The following is a 21,770-nucleotide window of genomic DNA, read 5'->3' on the forward strand; positions in this document are numbered from 1 at the left end:
CCAATTTAAATTTAAATATTTAAAATTTTAAAATATTAGTTTGGGCAGGTGCATTTATGGTGTGTCCAGATTTGCTGTTTTCATTTGTCCCTTGATTAATTGTTGGTAGTATCTGGGTGTAATGTGCAATAAGCCAATCAGAGTGCATTCCCTTTACAAGCCAGGCTAACTTGCATTTTTTTGTAGATTTCTAGCAAAGCAGCAGATTTGCCAGCTAGCAAGAAAGAATAGTTAAAGATGTGTTTATGGCTTGCAGGTCTATTCCTCTTTCTTCATCACGGATGGTCCTTTTTAACTTTTTTCAGTTTTAGCAGGGCACCTACCTATGACAAAGAGCATAGTAAAATATACAGTACAGACCAAAAGTTTGGACACACTTTTCTATTCATTTGAATGAGAAGGTGCGTCCAAACTTTTGGTCTGTACTGTACATTGGTCTGTATGGTGTGTGTTTGTTTTGACACATATAACTCTCTTGATAAGACATCTGTAGTAGATAATATATCCTTACTGCATCACTGACTGTGTACAAGCTTTTTGTTCGTCTTTGCACAATCACCTTCTGTTCCTACAAACTGGTGACTGCATCTGTCCAAATGCAGCGGAGACACTTGCATTCCACTAGCATTGGCTATGTCACTTCCATCTATTTCAAACAATGAAGGTAGAGCCAAAGAAAATCAGAAAAGATAAACTAAGGAAGACCATTGTTATGATCAGTGACGGTAAAATTGCTCTGCTGAATAGTTGTGTTTATCAGTTTAAATGACCGTACACTTCACATTTATTTGAGAACAGAAATTAAAGTGCAGGACTTCAACAGCATACGTCCTTCCAGCAGGTAACCATAGGCCGATATTTTTGTCATGATGACTGCAACACACACCCAAATAGACACACGCACAGGCAAACAGAGCTGTTACTGGCTTGATCCAAGGTCCTGTGTGAACTTGGCATGCAAGACCTTGACCATTGGCATATACTTGAGCACAGCAGAATGCACACAGCTATTTGTAGTTCAAGGTCAAGTTTAATACCAACGCAGTTTGAATTGCCATACTGAATGACAAATACGGTCAGAAGGTGAATATATGACTGATAAACCTAGGCCAGTGTGTCCAAGGCCCATTTATTATAACAGCACTATGAAGATTTAAGAGCACTCTGTTTCAGATAGTTATCTCCTCTAAAGCCCGAGAGAGGTGAACACATTAAGAAGAAAGGCCATATTACAACAAGGAAACAAGATAAACTGCATAAACAGATTGGATTGTACAAGCGTGTTTCTTTGAATTCTGGCAAAAAACAACACCAACAACAACAACAACAAGAAAAATGTGGCAAACCTTTGCTGTCATGGTAACATTAATAAATACAATGTTTAACAACAACAATATTTATTGTTATTTAACAATATCATATTAGCTTGACACAAGTATAAACTTGTAACATTGCATAATTGTCCTCTTTAAATTGTCCATAATTACCTGATTTAACCCACATTGGTTGATTTCCACACCAAAGAAAAGCTTCCATCCTCTAACACCATACAGTCACTTTAGTCTGGCAATATTAGGGTTAGACTCATGTAAATGTATTTGCATTTATATTTTGGGCTTCTTATAATCTTCTGGGGGCAGCACGGCGGAATAGTGGTTAGCAATGTTGGCCCCCAACAAGAAAGTTGCAGGTTCAGTTCCTGGCCTGGGGCCTTTCTGTGTGGAGTTTGCGTGTTCTCCTGGTGCCTGCGTGGGTTTCCTCCCACTGTCCAAAGAGATGCATGGTTATATTAATTCGTGACTCTAAATTGTCCATAGGTGTGAGTAGTTGTTTGTCTCTGCAATGGACTGGCCACCTGTCCAGAGTGTACCCCGCCCTCGCCTTGTGTGAGCTGGGATTGGCTCTAGCACCCCCTGTGACCTGGAAACTGAAATGTGGAAGAAGATGAATGAGTATAACTTTTCTGTATATAAAATGCAAAAAAAATGCTGATGATTATAAACTCTGAACAAAATTCTTTGTGTAATTTGGGCAGTTGATACTTTTGATTGATAATCTGCATTTCAGTGAGAAGCTGTGGTGACTCGCTTTGGAACTTATCTGAGTTTCCCTTATTCTGTTCAACTCTTGTAAATAGCATCATGATGCTATCTGCTCTGTGTTTTAGAAGAGAGATCAATACCAGCTCTCAGCAGCCTTGTGCTCGAACTACATCGACCGTATATTTCTTTCTTTCTGCATAGCTTTGAAATGAGCATGTTATCTACTCCACATTTTTGCTACATTTCCTGCACGTTAGCTGCAGCGATAAATGTTGAAGGCAATATGACACAACAAAAGCCTGGAGCCAGGATTCAACTGGAATCTGGCATCTCTTGCACATTACTTCACTTTAAAACTATAATTTAAACATATACTATCCATGGAACATCATTTGCAGTACTTTTAAAATAATGTCTCCTTCAAGTGTGCAGGAGCCATCATTACCATTTTGAATATGCAGAGGTCTACATGGGTTTGTTGCCTGTGGCTACCAAGGACACCAGCTGAATACACAAAGAAAAAACGTCTCAGCAGTAGCCAGGCTGAAAACCTGGCTAACTGGAGTTTTGAGTTTTGTTTTTTTTTTCAAGACAAAGCCTCACTGAGGTGAAGTCTGACATATCCCCACACCTGACTGTTTTTGGAAACCCTATGACCATTTGCCTATGATCAAGGCAGTGTCTCCTATTATAGTGCAAGTCTACTGGACTATGACTGTCAGTTGTATAACACAATAATAATAATCATGCATATCAAAAGCAGCACAAGCACTTTGGTGCTTCTGAGGTTTGTAGTTCAGATTACAACAATAACCACAACTTTTATTGGCCCATCCATCCATCCTGGACTTTTTCGTTCTATGAACAATGTCCATACGCTTTTCCCTGTTGCTCCTGTTGTGCAATTATTGTTATAACTTACTCCATCAGTGTCAGTTCCAGCGGTTTGCTCCATTAATGAGTGTCATTTTCAGTCCAACCATGAAGCCAAAGTTCAATATGACACCAATATGATACTTTTTTCAAGAAAACTGTATTTTCATCAACAGCTGAAGAGTTCAACCACACCATGCTCAGTTCTCTCCCTGCTATTTTTCATTCACTCTCTTCAATGCTAACATCAATCAGACAAAAGTCACAACATAGGATACAGAAGTGACATATGTAGCGTTAGTGGCTGCAGCAGTGAATGCTTGCTCAGTTTCCTCATCTCATTGGTTTTCACAGTCATGTGACATGAACTGACTAAATATGTAACATCTGTCCAAGTACAAATAAGAAGGACTTTTTACAACTGAAAAGCTTTGAAGGCGATTCAGCCATCAATATTTTGTATGCATTGATATTTCTAAAAAGGAACCAAATGAGGTTTAGCTTTGGAATGTCGAACTATTGATCTCACAGGATCGATCCACCCAGCCCCAGCCAGTATTACTCTGTTAACAGTGCCAGGGAGATCAACACAAGATGGAAATTGATAATACTTTTTCTGCGTGTTTTACCCTGCAGCTTTAACTATGGCCACCAGGTGTCACCTGGCAACAAAACATGAATGTACTGAACGCAGATGTTCCATGATCCGTCCTTTTTTTTTTTCTACGTGAGGAGAGTCTGGGCAACAAATCAGCATTGGTGTCATTTGCTGATTGACTCCTGCTGATGAGAAATTGGAGGATAAACTGTCTGAAATTGTGCATCACCTCTCTTTAAACCATCCACCCCTGAAATTCCTAACTTTCCCACACCGCCATCCGTATGTCAGTGTCAAATATGATCTGAGTTGTTGATTCGTTCCATCCCAAGGTATTGGTTCCATTTGGCTAATATTTGAATGGAAATTGCTCAGTCAGAGGCATTCACCTTGAAGCGAGCAGAATCCATCTCTGCGATGACAGTTTCTGCTTAAATAAGCATTAGTGAGCGCTACTTCACACTATTACTGTCACCATGTAAAATGTTTATAACCTCAGGGTTAAAGACTGCTATATTTGCATACATTTAACGTTGATGAAACTGAAATTAGGGATGTATAGACATCCATGTTGACTTCACCTGAGACAACTACAGTCTTTGTCTCAGAGAAGTACGATGTGATTGTGTTGATGAATATGGCTACCATAGCAATTTCTGGAAAAACTTTGCAGAGATGATCCATATTATTGGATTAGAAATAATGAATAAATAAACTCTTACCTCTCTTTGTTAAAGGTAGGTGTAGCAATTGCTCCCTGATGAAAGTAAATCCGGTCAAATCATTTAGCTGCTCATTAGTCTTATCCCTGTGTCCTAAAATGCTCCAAAAGCTTAGCAAGCCCACCTCCCACCCTCCCTCATAACAACCACATTACTCGCATGGTAAATTATGAAATCTGAACACCATCATTATCAAACCAATTACATGGAAACAGCCTAAGATTTCTTTCTACAGATGTGTATTTTTTTTATTTTCATGGACACTGAAATGGATTTTAAGTGTAAAGCTTGAAAGATTAATTGTTTAAAGCCATAAGCGTAAAAAAAAAAAAAAGTTGTATACACACACACACACACACACACACACACACACACACAAGAACACCACTTTGAGTTCTTGGTGTTGCCTTTCATACTCTGAAGGTTTTCACATAAACTGGATCCCTTTATGCCAGAGGATTTAGCTTTGACCTTCAAGCTTTTTTTTTATGTTCATTACTTTCAGTCAATAGAGTTACTAAAAATGGTCAGAATATTGACTGTTTGAAAGAGACAAATAAATAATAAAAAAAAATGACCATGCAGTTAAGACCCCTACTAACATTTTCTATATCAATGCATCTTTGTGTGCGCATTTTTAATTCTGACACATGCACCCAAGAAAGTCGTGGAGAGGTCATCGGAAGAGAGTCTGATAGTGTATCAGCAAATCTGCTGAACACACGCCTGCTGGGAGCACATAGGATATTACACCTATTGATAACAGAGGATGTCTGAGCATTCAAGTCATTTAAAGGTACTTGTGTCTTAAATAATTCATGCCCTTGCACACTGCATACATTGACTGACATTGCAACACATCATGAAGCATTAGCAGGGAGAGAAGTGTGATGTGACAAAACCCAGCAAAACAATTTTGAGAGAGGAGAAAGACCAACCTCGTGTTTTAAAGCCTGACTGCAGGTATCAGCAGTGACACACTGTTACTGCAGCCAAAGTGTCTGATCAAAGTTGTCTGATAAGTCAAGACTGAGACTGAGACCTAGTTATCTGAGATCAAAGTTGGAATCACGTTCGCCGTCTGTAAAACAGCAGCATTTAAGCTCCTGGAAGTATCAGGCAGACATCAATGAAGTTACTGTATTAATGCATGAAATAAACAAATAAATAAGTAAAATGCTTTCTCTAAGACAACAGAAACAGCCAGCTGTCAGAGACAAAACAGCCACTGTGGCACCGCAGACATTTAAGGTCAAATAACAAAGGGATTTTGCTGGAGTTCACTCACACAAAACTCACACAGAGATTTTTTGACAAGAGGTGTATTCAAGGTATGGCTTTTTGATAAAAATAATAGGTGAAACTGTTCTTTTTTTTTTTTTTTGCCCTGTTTTTCCTTTACTTACACAAAGTTTGTGCTTCCTTCCTCTCCTCCGGGGGGCACTACAGATCACTGGGCACCAAAAAAACTAGACAGAAGAACACTTCCTGTCACTTTGATTAACACACTGTAAAAGTAGGCCACTGAAAATCAAGCTGCATACAATTTACAGATGTGTATCTCACAAACCTTTGTAGTGCATTACGTTGTCTCCCGTCTGTCCTGTTTACTTGTGCACTAATTTAACTAACATTCATTTCACACTCAGCGTGAAACCACTGAGCCTAATTCCGGTATGTGTGCACACTAGTCCAGTAAGATGATTCTGACACAGTTTTAAGTTTTAATTTATAACATTAAATGTCTCCGCCCGTCTCTCTAGAGAGCTTTGAATCTTGTTATCTCATGTTGCTGAAATAACCCAGGAGCTTTAGCTCGATCTCATTTGCAGTTATAAGTTAATTATATAAACATACGAGGACAAGGCCTTTTCAAGAGGGAACCTTTTCCAGCTTTTCTTTGACTTAACTCTTGTTATCCTTTTTCACACAAACTTGGTACACTGCCCATAAGGAGCAGATCGGCATGTAACTCATCTTAACAGAATGAACAGCTGTGTTATTAAGTTACCGTGTTAACACAGTCATCTTCAGAAGGTAGATATGGTTGATTTTTCAAGTTACTGATTTCTTTAGGTTGTTTGTGCGGGTTTGCTAGACTGAGAGACTGGGAAACCTCACAGTTACCTAAAACAGTTTGTAATGTGAGACAATTTTTCTGTGAATGGCAAACAGATAAGTTAGCAGTGTTAATTTTGACATGCAATTTTCATTTATTTTAATCTTATGACGAAAATACCATTGGGTTTGGGCAAATTTTGATCATCTGAATTGTTTTCATTTTTTTTTTTTTAGTTTTACTGGACAGAATACTAAAATGATTTTAGTCAGACAAAGTCCATATTAGATAGAGTGGACCAAAATTTAAAAGGTTTAGGCGCAATGCTTTTTTTTATTTGGATCTCCACTCATTGGGAACATTTATTTGACTTTTGACATTGAATGGTATTAAGGTTAAATAATGCAATACAGACACATGCTTTTAAGTGTTTTGACTTAAACAAAGCTTTAACATAGGTACATCTTGAAAAATCAGACTTAATAAAAACCTTAACTTCTTAACTAAAAAAACGTTTCTTTCAGAAAACTATTTGCAATGTAAAGATATAATGGAGTAATTTCCTCTGGAGTGGAGAACAAACTCACTGTAAGTGTTGTAATCTGCTTTTTCTTAGGCTTTGCTTCTCAAGAAGATACTAACCTAATTTCAAAAACAGCTCCATCAAGGAACGATATGAAACCAGAGGACGAGAGGACCGGCTGTGAAAATTAATGCTCCAGTCCCAGCTGGCATGCAAACATCCGAGAATTTATTTTAACCTGCACTTTAGCTTTGTCATGTGTTTAGCAAGTTCCAGTTGAAATCAACGCTGAATTGTACAATTTATTAATTCATTAAGAATTTGGTAGAGGGTGAAGGCTTATTGTTTATTGTTTAACCCTAACCCTAACCATCTAGTGGTGGTGATGATTGGTTACAGAATTTATTGCCACAAAGTTATAAAGAATAAACTATTGACTTTGGAAACGGGCACTGGTTTATGATCATAATAGATTGGCATGATTTTTTATTCTATTGACCTCTAGGCGTTTTCAATTTATTCTCCAAGTTACACCTCAATATCACCTTTTTGCAGTCATTTACTTCAATACATTCACCCATTATCGAAGACAAACAAAAGTATGCGTTGTCACGTTGGTGGAATAAACACAGATTGTCGTGTTCTCATAGATAAGTAAAATAATACGTGTTACCAAGTGAGTGCTCTTTATTTAGTGTATGCCTTTTTTTCTTGCTGGGGTACTTGCCAGCAGAGGCCAGTCCATTGTCTTGCTATCGCTGCCCATCCTTGCATGATATGAATGAAAATTAGCATGGATTGTTTGAATAAACCACCCAGGGTCTGGTGTTAATGCGTCACAGCAGGAAATTATGTGAATGTCATTGCATGTATAAGTAAAATAAATGAGAGACACAATCTGCCAGGAAGAGCTGGGCTGCATGTAGCTGCAACCAATCAAAAAGACGTTGATTTAAGTGAAATGGCTTTGTTCATTTGAGCATGTTAAAATCAATACCTACAGCCTATATTTTAGAGCAGAGCTACTTGCGTAGTTGAGTATTTTTTCCTTTCTTTTCCTTTCCCTCTCCCTCTCCCTCTCCCTCTGTGCGTGTTTGTGTGATACATCAAGAATGATTCATGTGGCCCGTGCAACACACAATGCCATTCTAATTTGTCATTTCTTCATGCTTGGTGCCATTGCTTGAGATGAAGTACTTGCAAGGTCACCAAATGTACCTGACCTGCCATAATGTAGAACAATGAGGGTCAAAAACTTAATGCATGTTGCATGGATTGAAATTGATTGCAATCTTATTTTATCCTCATACACAGGATACTGCTGTGTGCAGCAGACTGACTGAAAATCCCTTTGACTTTACCCTATTTGATGGCATCATTATTAAATACCCTCTTCCTAACGGAGAGCTGAGAGCAGAAGCTGCAAAGGTGTTAAAATGACATCATGCAACCAATTGTTGCAGGCTCATTTGACTAAGGGGGGAGGAAGGGAGGCGGGTTGTCCAAGAACATGTGCTTCAGCCCTCCCCGACTCCTTGTACCCTTGACTCTAATTAAGACCACCTATCTTAGATTTTGCTGAGGTCAGGCAGGGGATTTAATTTAAAAACCATTAAGACATGCACACAGGCAAGACTTGTGTTGCATCCAGGGAAGATATAGTTTTAATTAAGTCTTATCTTTGCTCAATTTCTCCAGAACAAGTCATCATCATAATTCCACAATAAGAGGCTGCAAATAAACTGAGCAACAGTTGTTCAATGTGGTGCCCTTTTTGCCTGTGCACTATAGACCTAATTTTTTCATTTGTCCATTTTCTGGAAGTTTTAAGTATTGAAGTATGGAAGTATTTTGAAGAAATGGACAGAAATAAACAGATAGAAACACAACAGCAGAGACAATAGATTTTCCTTATTTTTAATTTCCTCAAGGTCCACTTCTGTTGTGCCTTTATTTTTCATGCTCTACTACAATGAGCACAGGGCAATAAAATTAAAAGTGCTTTGCTTTCTGCTCTGTATTGTGCATTTAACATGTTTATCCTCATGAGAAAGCTTTTCATTCTGAAGTCAGTTGCATGTGAGAAGGGAGTGATGAACACAACAGGATGCTGACTGTGGCCTGTGAATACAAGACATCAATACTTTCACACTTGCACAGACATTTGATACCAGACAGGAACACTGCCATGTGTCACTTGTATCTTTCCCCTGTGATGGCATCCAAAGCTGTCGGTGTGTCATTTGTTGCCTCCTGTCCAATATCTTAACAGCGTGCCAAATTGATGTTAAGGTAAAGAAATTATCTTGCTCAGTCTTCTCATGAGACTCAAAAGCTGTCACAATAATTCTGAGTGCTGCTGTTAGATGTGCAGCAAAGTGCCACTCTCATCCCGAGTGGCAAGCATCCCCTCTATGCATACAGATGTGAACAGGGAGACACAGCGCATATGCACATTGGCAAACAGTGTGAATGTGGTGAAGTTCAGACTCTCTTAACTCTTCAACAATTTTCTCAGAACTTATTCTCTTCAACCTAATTATCAAACACATGAACTGAGAATTTCAGGGCCTTAGCAGTTCCTGAGGAATTACAAAATTCAATATTTTTCTAGCCGAACAACTGGTGCAGATTAAAATGAGGTTAAAATGATAAAAGAATTGCGAGTCTAAGCCGAAGAGATTTTTTTTTTATGACACAAAAATTGATTAAAAATGATTAATGTATCTGTACCTTGAGGTCATTTAGTAGGCAGAAATTTGAAGCCACCTGTCAATTGCGTCAAATTTTACCATTTTGAGGTAGGAAGCATTTCCATCCAGTAAAAAGGATACTAAAAAAAGAGCAATGGGTCTCTAGCAGCTTAGTTGTACATATAATGGTGGAGGCTTGGGTGGAATAGCAAGGAAGAGAAAATTTCTGAGACCTAAACTGACAATGTACAAGTAGTTTCCTGATGCCATATCCGGCTTTGTTACCCCACCCACATATCCAGCCCCTGTTTTAAGGTCTTCAAAATAGGATTAATTTAAGAAATGAATCATGTTGTATCAAAAACTTAAAACTAGAGCCTGAGACCATAAACACATTAGAAAAGCATTTACTGAGCTAGTAAATCAAGTGAGAAGTACAGACATTTTCCCACTGACCTCAATACATTCTGAATTGTTTTTAAAACCAGTGGCATCGCCCCCTGGCATTATGCAGGTTTACGACCCTTTAGCATTGGTTTTACTTTCCAGTCCCACTTTAATATGCAGAGTATGAGTTTGTGATGACAAAACAAACCAGTTAAATTTGATTAATCTGTACTTTTATTGCAATTCAGTAGATTTGCTGTGCTCTGTTGTACATACAGTTGATTCATATTAATATGCATGGACTCTTAGTGATGACCTTGCATTTGTGCCACCCTGTAAAGGCAGTCTATTCATTGGCTTGGGGTAGCCAGTTGGCTCACCTGGTTCAACTAGACCAAGTAGGCTTTGTCCAAAGCACAGTGGCCAGATTTGGCTATGAATCCAGAATGTGGCCCTTTGCTGCACATCATCGCTCTGACCTGTCTAAATAAAATATGAAAATGATCGAAACAATATCTTTAAAAAAGAAAACACTGCACAGAAAATTGACAATTGTTTGTCCATAGGTGCCCTGATTAATATAATAACAATAATAATAATAACAACCTTTCAGTGCAGAGGTTGCATGTTCTCCCTGTGAGTTTCCTCCCACCGTCGAAAGACATCATGTTTCGGTTAATTGGTGACTCTCAACTGTCTGTAGGTCTGACTATGAGTGGTTGTGTGTCTCTGTCTATCTCTGTATGTTGGCCCTGTGATGGACTGGCGACCTGCCCAGGGTGTACCCTGACCTCACCCAATGTGAGCTGGGATTGGCTACAGCCCCAGGAAATGGATAAGCAGTTGAAGATGAATGAATGAATGAAACAATTTAATGTAATTTTCACGGTTCCAAATCAAATAAAACTTTATTGCCATTTTGTTTATTCCAGAGCTGAAACAAAGTGAGAGCCTGTTAGCCAGAAATCCTTAAAAGCAGCATTACATTTCTGTACAACCCCAGTATGCGGATGCTCTTCATACACACGATAGAAGTCCAAAATTTTAACAAGAAAAAGCTATTTCTTAATCATGGACTGCCACATACCATCCTTCTTGGTTAATAGATGCACCAATCGGAGAGGTGTGGCCCTTTGTTGTTGGTGTAGACTGCAAAGTTTGAAATAAAATGAGCACAGATTTTTTTAATGACTAGCAACCTTGAAGACACATAGATTCTTTCTAAAATGTGCATCATACCAGTGAAACCCAGTACTTACATTTAAATGTTTAATCCTCAGGTTACAATGCTATCATTACCAGCATGTAAGAAATGTTGGAATTGTTTGGACTGCAAAAGATCTGCCCATTAGAAGAATATATCTGAAGAAGCCCTTAAAATGGGACAGTCTGACTGAATGCACCCCCCTTCCAAAAAAAAAAAAAAAAAAAAAAAAAAAAAAATATATATATATATATATATGTAATGTGAGCTCAAGTCAAATAATAAAGGTCTTGAAACTAAATTTTAACTTGTTCTAAAAGAGATTTTCATGGATCGTTGAGGACCAGAGGAGTCACCTGCTTAATAACCTGGTTTGTACCCCAGGTAGTGTGGCCCAGAAGGAGATGCACTTTGGCTATCTTATAACATGGAACCCCAAAGCAAATCTACCTTCTGTCTCTCCTCGTCATTGTCAGAGTATGTTTCTTGAGGTGGATGATTAACATTTTCTCTAAAATTTCTTTCACTTTAAGGACTCTAAGGACCAGATTCACGTCATGGTTGCCAAATCAATATCCACGGGAGTCCTGTTTAAAGAGATGTTGTCCTATTAGCCTCAATCGTAAATCATTCAAAAGCGCATCAACAAGAACTGTTTTCAAGTGCTACAGTGCTCAGCGTTTGTTGAGATAAGAGTGCTGAAAGCAAAATTTATTCTTGGAACAGTGTTCCTGATTCATTCTCTGGATGTGATTGTCAATGATAAGTCAATGAAGTTATTGTTGAATGTAACAATTCCTCAGTTTCTTTGGTAACCTCCAGGCCTTCCAGAGCCCCCTCCCCCCTTCCCGCGCTGCACCTGGTCCCTACTAGTACTGAGTGGATGTTGTGTTCACTGTCTGTGTGCTGGGCAGACCCAAACAAATGAACATCAATGATCCCTGTCAAATCCATAGCTGCTGCCTGTGATTAGATTACACTGAATGTGGGGATGTAATAAAAAGTGATGCATTATTTGTTGCTGAATAGCAGTGTGTCCCTGTAATCCCTCTTTAAGACCCAAGTTTGGGAGCCATCTAATCCTAATGACAGTGGGAACACTGCAGGTATCAGACCATATGGTCCTCATGATACAGGGAAGTGATTCTACCTGGCGATTAAACAACTGAGAGAGATGTGGTGGTGGTGAGGGGAGGGCTACTTCAGGAACTGTGGGCTACTTAACGACGAGAAAGATACTAAAGCCAATTCAGCCTTTTGCTTTTAGTGTTCACGACAGAGAGAAAACAGAGCACGGGGGTGGGGGAAAACTCACTCACTCACACACACACACACACACACACATACAAGGAGACTTGGCAGATGCATCTCGTCGAGAGCATCCATTTCACGGAGATTACTGTTTGAAGCAGAGGAGACGGTGCGCATTTCTACCAGAAAAAAAGAAAACGGTCTCTCCTCTCCCCTCTCTCCACCCAACTCAGTTTCCTAGAGCGGCTGACACTTTTCTTTTTCTTTCTCCCCTGCTTCCATCGACACGGACAGTATTTCACAACAAGCCCGTTCACTTGGATCCAGGTCGACCGCGCGCAGTCCTCGCAGGTTACGGCTCCCGAATCTTTGTTTGTGGAGTGGAATTTGCTGTCCGCAGCACAAAAAAAAAAAAAAAAAAAAAAAAAAAAAAAGGAATAATCAAACGCTTCAAGTTTTCCTGGAAGTTGCGCAGTGACAGAAAGACATGGGAATTAGTGGCCATTTGGCGGTGCCTGGGAAAAGCCTTGTCGTCCTCGGACTTAAATTGTTATTCCTTGTACCTGCAGGAGTTCCGGCCAGGAGCGGGGATTCTGTATTAAAGGACAACATCACCGTCAGACAGGGGGACAGCGCCGTCTTAAAGTAAGTCTCTAACTGTATTTCCATTCGCACATCCCTGACATGATCTCCCCCTTAAGCTCCGAGAGAAAATCGATCCAGCTCTTACACCGTGTGTTGGGAGTTAACTAAAGGTCACACAGAAACGCTCAAACGATGCATATGTGTGTTTTACATGTCTGACAAGCTGCCATGAGATGCTGCGTGTGTTCCGTTTGAAGTTGAGGCGAAACGTAGAAAACTCGGCGTTCAGCTTCTGCCGTTCGTTGCCCTTGAATGTTATTGATCTGGTTAATGTCTTGTTGAGGATGCACAAAGCTCAGACACAGAATTTCGGCGTGCACGTATTGATTTGAGTATATATGTAGCACAAATGCAATTATGATTTTCAGGGCTGTGTTGGCTTCACTGCACTTGGCGAAACGCTTTTGAAGACTTGAGTGCAGATATGAGGGGGAAAAATGAAAACCATTTACTGTCCAACGCCATTGACTCCGTGTCATTCCAGTTGATACTCACACCTCAATCACAGCAATACGTCAGTACTATGTCTCCAGTTTAAATACTCCTGCATCTGCTTTTACGGTGTTAACATATGCAGCCTAACGGTTTTCAGCTCCTCCCCTCTCTGTAAACTGCGTTGTTTATTTATTTATTTATTTGTTTGTTTTTATTATTTTTTTTATAAGAATAGACCAGGTGTGGTGCTAGAAATCCAGAATCCTTTTGAAATGACGCGGAATAGGGCCCCGCTCCACCCACACACAAACACACACACACACTAACACACGGCTCAAAAAGGGGCATTTATCACAATCAAAGGTATTTGTTATATTTATGTGATTAAAAACATACTTCAAATAAAAGACTCAATAAGGAGGAAATTAATTAAATGCAGATTAAACAGGAAACACACACAATGTGAGTTATCAAAATGTGTGCATCATTGTGAAATTCAATAACTGAGCAAAAGCTGTGATTCTCGACAGTTATGCATGTGTGCACAGTGTCACAGATGTAAATGACATGCTTGTTTACTCACTCAAGTGTGTCAGGCAGTTGTGAGCATATGTGATCATTTTTTGGTCCTAATATGAATGTAACTGTGTGCGTTCAGTACCTCGAGTTGTCAGAGCAGGGCAGCAGAGTTCAGCTGGCCCCATGCCGGCTGAGATGGGATGCATTTAAACAGGAATTATTGCACAGTTTGATGGCTGCTGACTGAGATGAGCAGCTTGAACAGTTTTGTGTTGCACTTTGGGCAGATGAGGTGCCTTGCTGGTCTCCCAAGATGGCGATCAGTTGAGTCTTGTCCCCTCCTCTCCTCAGAGAAGTAAGTTTGTTAATTATGTTTCCATCATTAAAAATATGTGCTGGCGTCCACTGATTAGCCAGACTTGTTAAGTAGTCTTTTGGATCCACTTCACTCTTCTGAGCCTACCTGGTGACAGGCTGAAATCCACTTCTCGCTGCTTTTTCACACTGCTGTGAAGCTGCACGTGCTTGCTCCTGTAGCAGCAGACAGAGCCCCTCTCAATTCAGGAGTCATCAAAGAAGTCTTGGACCCAAAGTTGAGTCTTGAAAAGAGAATGAGCTCCAAAGCTGACAATAGAATTACTTGAGGCATTTCCTGTGCTGCTTTCATAGTGTAGCAATACACTGTCCTGGAGGAAGATGAACTGCTGCCTGTCAGCGAGCTAGTCAATCCCTAAACCATTCATTCCACCTGCATTGCTTTGAGCTTCTCCCCAAGCAGGAGGGGCTGGATGGTGTCGAAAGCACCAGAAAAAATCAAAGAACAGCTTTCTCATCCTGCCTCTCAGCTTCAGTAGGTGAGAGTAAGGCCAGTGGCGCTAGTATATGATAGCATTGTCCTCACATTTTACAGCTCAGTGCTACATGCCCGGAGCAACCTGATGCCGACTCTGTGAAGACCTGACTGCCTGCTCTGTGTGGAGTCTCTCTTAACTCCCGCAGTGACGGTGATGCGGAGGCATGGAAGGGCAGCTGTTTGGCAAGGCTGGGATTCAGGGAGAACGCCTTGGAGAGGAGCATGGCTGGCAGTTAAGACCTCTGAAGACAGGGCAGACTGAATATGGCAGGTGCTACATTATTTTCAGGGTTGTTATTTCAATTTTATGGATGAAATAGCAGCTTTGAAACAACAAACTTGCACCAGGACACCCCTTCATTTTGAATAAATAATAGGGTTTGTGTTACGCATCAACATTTTGCCCCAGAAAGGTGGCTCAAATAAATGAAGCATTGACATTACTTCTATTTGGGACTGAGCGCTTCACATTGTCATGCTTTGCCCAACATTTCCCCAAGGGTAAAATTACATCAAGTCACAAGTGTAGCAGTTGCTCTAAAAAAGTGAGATTCAAACATTGATGCACATGTTTAATTCCAGTCCGGCCACGTAAGCATTCTATCTCAGATCAGGAATGCAGATATGGTGCTGTGAGCCAACTCACTGAGGCTTGTCAAGGGTTAAATGCTTCTAGGCCAGGGAGACTGCAACATTAATAAGATAGCTGCAATATGTTTTTAATAAACAATTGTTGCATCTGAGTAATTTCCTGTCCCTTGCAAAATTCCTTGGGTGTTATTTTTATTTCTGTATTATTAGACATTATTTAGACAGTCAAGGGCAACACAAAGCAGCTACATTCCCACATGAAGAAAGCCACTGGCAACAGGAAGTTAAGCAGATGTGAGCGGCAGAATAATTAGCAGCATTCCACACAGCTTTTTAGTAGCAATGTTAGGATTTTCCATTTTTTTTACAGATAAGCACAAGATTAGTTGGTGCTAATTTGAAGCCACTATATCATGATTGTCAACATGGACATGAACTTTTCAGGCACTGGGATTATCATTTAGATTGTGGCCATCATTTATAGTTAAATAACGAATTTTGATTGGCTGTAATGTTGGCAGCATTTGCATCAGTGTAGCAGTCATAATTAAGTTTCTGATTGTAATTAACCAAAAGGTGGGAGGTTGGGTGACATACCCAACAGATATGCTCCGGTGGAATAATACAGCAGTGTGATGGAACCAGTGAAACGAGTTATGCTGATATGCACAAAATTATGTGGAGCTTCACTAAACAAGCCCATAGATTGTCTATCAGCAGGTTATTTTTACTTCATAGTAAAATTTCGTTTCTAGGCAACACCCAGTTGTCTTGGTAATGATTACAGGAGCGAAGAGAAAAGTGCGGTGATGTAGTTTTCATCAACCCAGGAAGTCCACGTCACAAGGAGGTGGATGAAGGATCAATATAACAAATATATAAAACAGGGATATCAGATTATATTTTTATTATCCAAGACTGTTCCATAAAGTTAGTTATATTATTAATGTTGTAACCATGGCAACACACATCTTATCTATCTGATGAGGAAGTTTATTGTTTTTTTTGTTTTTTTTATGCAACTCTTTCTTTTCCTACTTTTTCATGAACTAAGCCAATATGTTGGATTGTTACCACGGCAACAGAGATTCAGTCACTCAAGGTGCTATATTGGGGAACGATCCTATTCCAAATCACCATCTTTTCATAAACCCAATCAAGTGATTTTTGTCCTTAGACATAATCTAGCTATGACCGTTATTGTAGTATCCATGCCGGTAAAGGTCAGTACACTGTGTGTGATTATTTTTGTAACCCTGCCTCCCTAGGGGGTGTACTTCTATATCAGAAGGTGAAGATTAATAACCTGTGCTAAAGTGGAGTACAATGTGATGGTGGAGGGGATGTGAGTGTGATCATATGTCAACAACAATGGTCTGGTACAGGTCATTACTGGACTCAATATTATTATCAGGTTCTGATTAAGAGAAAATACCATTCCCGTTGGCTGAGTGTGGGAAAGTGGAGACAATGAATTTAAAATGTCTTTCAATAATATGATACGAACGGACAGCTACACTAACCCTCTATTTCTAAATATGCGCAATTAACAACTATCCTCTAAGACACACTCCTAAGATTTTTACTGGCTTACCAGTTTGAATGCATAGAGACTGTACCCCCCCTTCCCTGTCCTCACCATCCATCAATGCACAGTCACATTAGTCATCCTGTTTCCACCAATGCACCTAGCTTGGCTATAAAATGTAATACTGGCAAAATGGTGGACAATCTATCATTTTAAATTACTTATTATTATTAATTACTTACATTTCTATGAAATAAATGAGAGCCGGACTAGAAGGCACAGCATTTTAAATTATTGCTGTGCAACAAATTGATTTAAATTAGAAAGAATTATAGAGCATATTACATTTTTATTTGTCTAAATGTAAAGAATATGCGAACATTTATACAGATTACAAATTTCTCATTCTGCTAAAGTGGTATCAGACCTCTGGGACCCACCGAAGTAATCACTGGGAAATTAATGATTTTATGCGGTTATGATGTGCAGGAAACAGTGGTCAAACTATTTCTCATTCCTTGTTTTTTCCTGAGAACCACACTGTTGCACTGACTGGGTCTTGCTGGTAGCCAAAGTCACTGTGTTATATTCCTCTATATTGAGCAAGCCACCAGTTGTCCCCAGGAGAGTGGCATCCTGTCTTACAGTTAGCCTTCCACAGTGTTGTAGGACAGGTCAGTATCAGCTGAAGGCCACTGCTTCCCTTCAATGCCACTGGCTCCCCTATTATGTCATTGCCAGGCCTGTTATAATTTGGCTCCCTCTGGGCCTTCTCCCAGGTGGGCAGACCAGCAGCGGATAGGGCTGGGGTGATGCAGTCACTGCCTTAGCTTTACAAACCAGGGATTGGGGGCCAAGTGGCAACTGAAGTAAAAGGTTCCATCACACCACACCTCTTATCCCTTTTTGTATGTGTCAATTTTCTCCTGTGCTGGTGACAGTCTTCCTTCCAGAAGGAAATGGAGGAGTGTGGGGCAGTTTTATCATGACATCAGTCTACTCTGTGTGATTGATTTTGGCCAGGTATGAGAACAAACGGTCAGCAACTGCACATACCGTTATTTTGAAATTACATGTCCACATGGATATTTTGGGCCAAGGAGAACTTGCAAAAGCAAAATAACTTTTTGTTTTTGACTGAACTTCGGTAATTAAACTAGATAAATGCAAAATTAAAGGGAAACCATAGGCTGTATATTAAGCAAATGGATTTAAAAGTCTATGTGATAATGGCCCTACTGCTCACTTAATTTATTAGCTTGTAAATTAATTATCTTGTTTATTAGCCAGTAAACGTTTTCCCAATGAGTTTATGGTCTCTTGTTCATCATCAATAAACTGTCTATGCATTACGGTGTGGCTAATGTGTGAATGTCAGACTGGACCATGCATTTTTGACCTTCCTGAGAATCAGGAATTTCTTCAGAGCAGATCAGATCCGACCCTAACTGCTCCTGAGCCACATCACTTTGTTAATTTTTTTCAAAGAACCAATATGGCGACAGACAATTGTTAATGTCAAAACAGCAGCTCACAAACCAATGGGTGATGCCACAGTGACTTAGGGAAACCAAATGTTTTTGGGTTTTTTGTTTTTTTTTTTCAAATGACAGCAAAAAAAACCAACAACAACAACAAAAAGCAAATAAGCCAAAATTGTCCAGCTGGCAGGATTCTTGAATCACAAATGAGTCAATGAAAGGATAATCACCAATAATAAAAAATATTTTTCAGAAAAATTTGTATAGGGACAGTCTGCTTTCCTGTGGTTTAAATGTCTTGTGGTCTGAAACTCAGTTCATTCTGCCTTGGGATATTGAAGTGTTTTAGTGTAGTGTAGTGTAACTACTTGAACATATCATTTGCGCTCCAGGGAATCTGTGAATAACAACAGTATCAATGTCAATTGATTGACATTCATAGACTAAAAAAAAAAAAAAAAAAAAAATTAATCGATTACCCATTAAAAGAATTGACATCTGAATTGATTGTCTGCTCAACACTGCTTTAGTAGCTCTGGCTTGAATGTGATGTATCATCATAGTATAGTTAGTTGCTCCAGTTATAAACCCATCCCTGCAAAATTGTAGAATTTTATTAATCTGATATCTCTGAAGAAGCCAATTCAGTCATCTAATATGCATTTGTCAATATGTTTATAAAATATATGCCAGTATATTTTAACACGCTAGGTCATATGTGTCAAACTCAAGGCACACGGGCCAGATGTGGCCTGCCACATCATTTTATATGGCCCTCGAGAGCTTAAAATGTCTGATTGTCATAAAATAAACAAATCAAAAGTGGATATTGACAATAAACTACATTTCCCACGATGCATGCTGATTATGTTACCCGCGACGTGACAGCATCCAGCCACTAGATTGCAGTATATTCAGATCGATGCAATTTTCACCAAATGAAATTGAGAAATACAAATGATCCCATAATGTCCAGGAAGAATAAAATTTATGCAGATGGAAGGTAGTTTCGTGAAAGATGGGAAATCGAATACATGTTTGTGCTTCAAGGAGAAAAACCGCTAACCCTATCTGTGTTTTGAGGAGTACAATCTACGTCGGCATTTTGACACCAAACACAGAGCTATGTATGCCAAAGTTAGCCTTCCAGAAAAACAACAAACTGTCACAATTGCTGTTTGTACCATTATTCTGCCCCTCTCAGGTGTGACAAAAAAGTTTTGAAGAAAGCTAATGTCATAACTGGTATTGGATGATATTTTCCTTTATTCACTTGGATAGTTTGATTGTTTATTGATGGAGTGATGTGTGTTTATTAACCTGGCAAATTCAACAGATTTATGTTATAATAACATAGCAACTAGCAAATATATATTTTCTTTTTTGGCCTATGCAAATGCATATGTAATATTTGTAATTTGAAGTAATACATTCAGAGTTACTTAAGGAGTAGTTACATTTATACATAACATTTGGTTACATTTACTTACGTTTATATTGTCTTACAGTTACATGTGGCCCTTTGAGGGCAACCATTATGGTGATGTGACCCTGATGTGAAAATGAGTTTGACACCCCTGCGCTAGCTGTACTGGAGAGAAACGGTACAATAAAAAACTCACATATGTGGGTCTTTCTCATTGTCCCTTCTGTTTGCCTTCATTTTCATGGAGAAATGATCCCACTTAATTGCCGGAGGTGACATACATCGATATTTATAACTACCTGATAGAGTCCCCCAGTAAGATCATCATTTCACCTAATAGCAATAAAAAGTAAGGCTACATTCACTCTACTGCATCATAATTTTAAAATAGCTTTTTATAACCCAAAAGCTTCAAACCTGGCCCACTTTATGGGGTAAAAACTTGAGTCCCGTCACACAAGCATTGCTTCTGTGATGGGACAGGGCTGCATTTCTCATTCTCACTGTTTCTTCACTGGGTCAGGATTTTTTCCGATCGGCTCTCTGTTCTTACCTTTGTGTAATATATATATATATTGAGGGGTTACAATAAATACAGCAACTTCTGACTAATCCATATTAATTGCAGGCTTAAAAATACAAAATTATATATCCCCGCCCACTTCTGGTTTAAGCCCCGCCTCTTCCACATATGACTACAGATACAGATAATGTAGATGGCTAAACAGATACGGATACGGATAGTGGTGTACTTGCTCATCCCTAATTTCCATTCTTATTAAACATGCTCCCTTGAATTATATAGATGGCAATATTCTAAGATCTTCTGATTGAATGACTGTTTTCAATTCGAAGGAAAGGCCTATCCGTAATTGCTGCTGCTTAAAAAGTGATGTAGAGCCACAATGCTCTGTGATATTCAGCGAATGGTGTCATAAAAAAACACTTTGGGATTCAGCTGGTAAGTTTTTGCTTTCATCACATTCTCTGCATTCTTTTGCTTAACCTAATCAAGACACAAGTGCATTATGAATACACTGGAAAACTAAACTTTTTTTTTTCCTCTTGATTCAAAGCTCACTCACACTATTTATTTTTTTATTTTCTAAGATGAAAGTTTTAGAATATATAAGCCACATTAAATAATTCAGCTGGAAAGCAAGCTGCTGCTTTGGGTAAGCATCCACAGGTCTGTGCATTCAGACAGGAGAGATTTGATCGGTCGGCTTCAAAAAGGACTGACTTATCTGCAGCACTGTTTTTTTTTTTTTTTTCAGAACATCAGCTAAATATTGTAGAATTACTTGAAGTTGGGTCAATAAAAATGTTTTTTTCCTTTATGTTCCATATAACACTGCCTTGATCTCGCTTTAATCATTCCATAAAGAAATCAATGGCTTTTTTTTTTTTTTTTTTGCCTCTGTCTGTTGATTTAATTGTATTGCAGACATTGACCCGAAGCACTGTGATGCACCCAGACGGCAATGATGGGTAGTTAGTTACAACAAAAATGAGTTCTGGCTCATGGGCAGACAAAGGCATCTTACAGACGGAAGCCTCAGGGGAAGATAATAAGAATGGACCTGGCAAACTTTGTTTCTTTGTTTGTACTATTAGTGATGTATCACCTCAACTAGTGCTCTGTGCTGCACAGCTATGACGAATCAAGCCCACATTTCCCAGTTCCACAATCAAGTGTATATTTCAGTAGTTATCTGTATATATATTTCCATGTATTCACCATGAAATATATGGGTTTAGTTCACTTTGATGTTTTCCTGCCTGTGCACACACACACACTTCATCCTCCTCCTCCACCACCTTAAAATCCTTATATAGCCACACATTATTTATTTATTTATTGTTCCCTCAGCCCTCCTGTCTTTTTATCCTGTTCAGCAACCACCATGTTTGATCTCTGTGGTCTCAGAAGTAGGAGC

General features: G+C 39.2%; 1 protein-coding gene across 4 annotated transcripts in view; it reads left to right on the forward strand.

The window, feature by feature from the left end:
• opcml (opioid binding protein/cell adhesion molecule-like) overlaps positions 1-21,770 on the forward strand; it is a 325,179-nt gene that overhangs the window by 113,389 nt on the left and 190,020 nt on the right. For 2 of the 4 annotated variants that reach the window (XM_029519018.1, XM_029519016.1), the window contains exon 1: positions 12,516-12,997. In XM_029519018.1, coding sequence (XP_029374878.1) covers positions 12,840-12,997 — 158 coding nt within the window. In that variant the 5' untranslated portion in view covers positions 12,516-12,839. Of the gene's footprint in view, positions 1-12,515; positions 12,998-21,770 lie in introns of those variants that run through there. The other 2 variants (XM_029519019.1, XM_029519017.1) reach the window with 2 other exon arrangements.

This window comes from Echeneis naucrates, chromosome 14 (assembly GCF_900963305.1).
Source record: "Echeneis naucrates chromosome 14, fEcheNa1.1, whole genome shotgun sequence".
In the NCBI taxonomy this organism is placed as follows: domain Eukaryota; kingdom Metazoa; phylum Chordata; class Actinopteri; order Carangiformes; family Echeneidae; genus Echeneis; species Echeneis naucrates.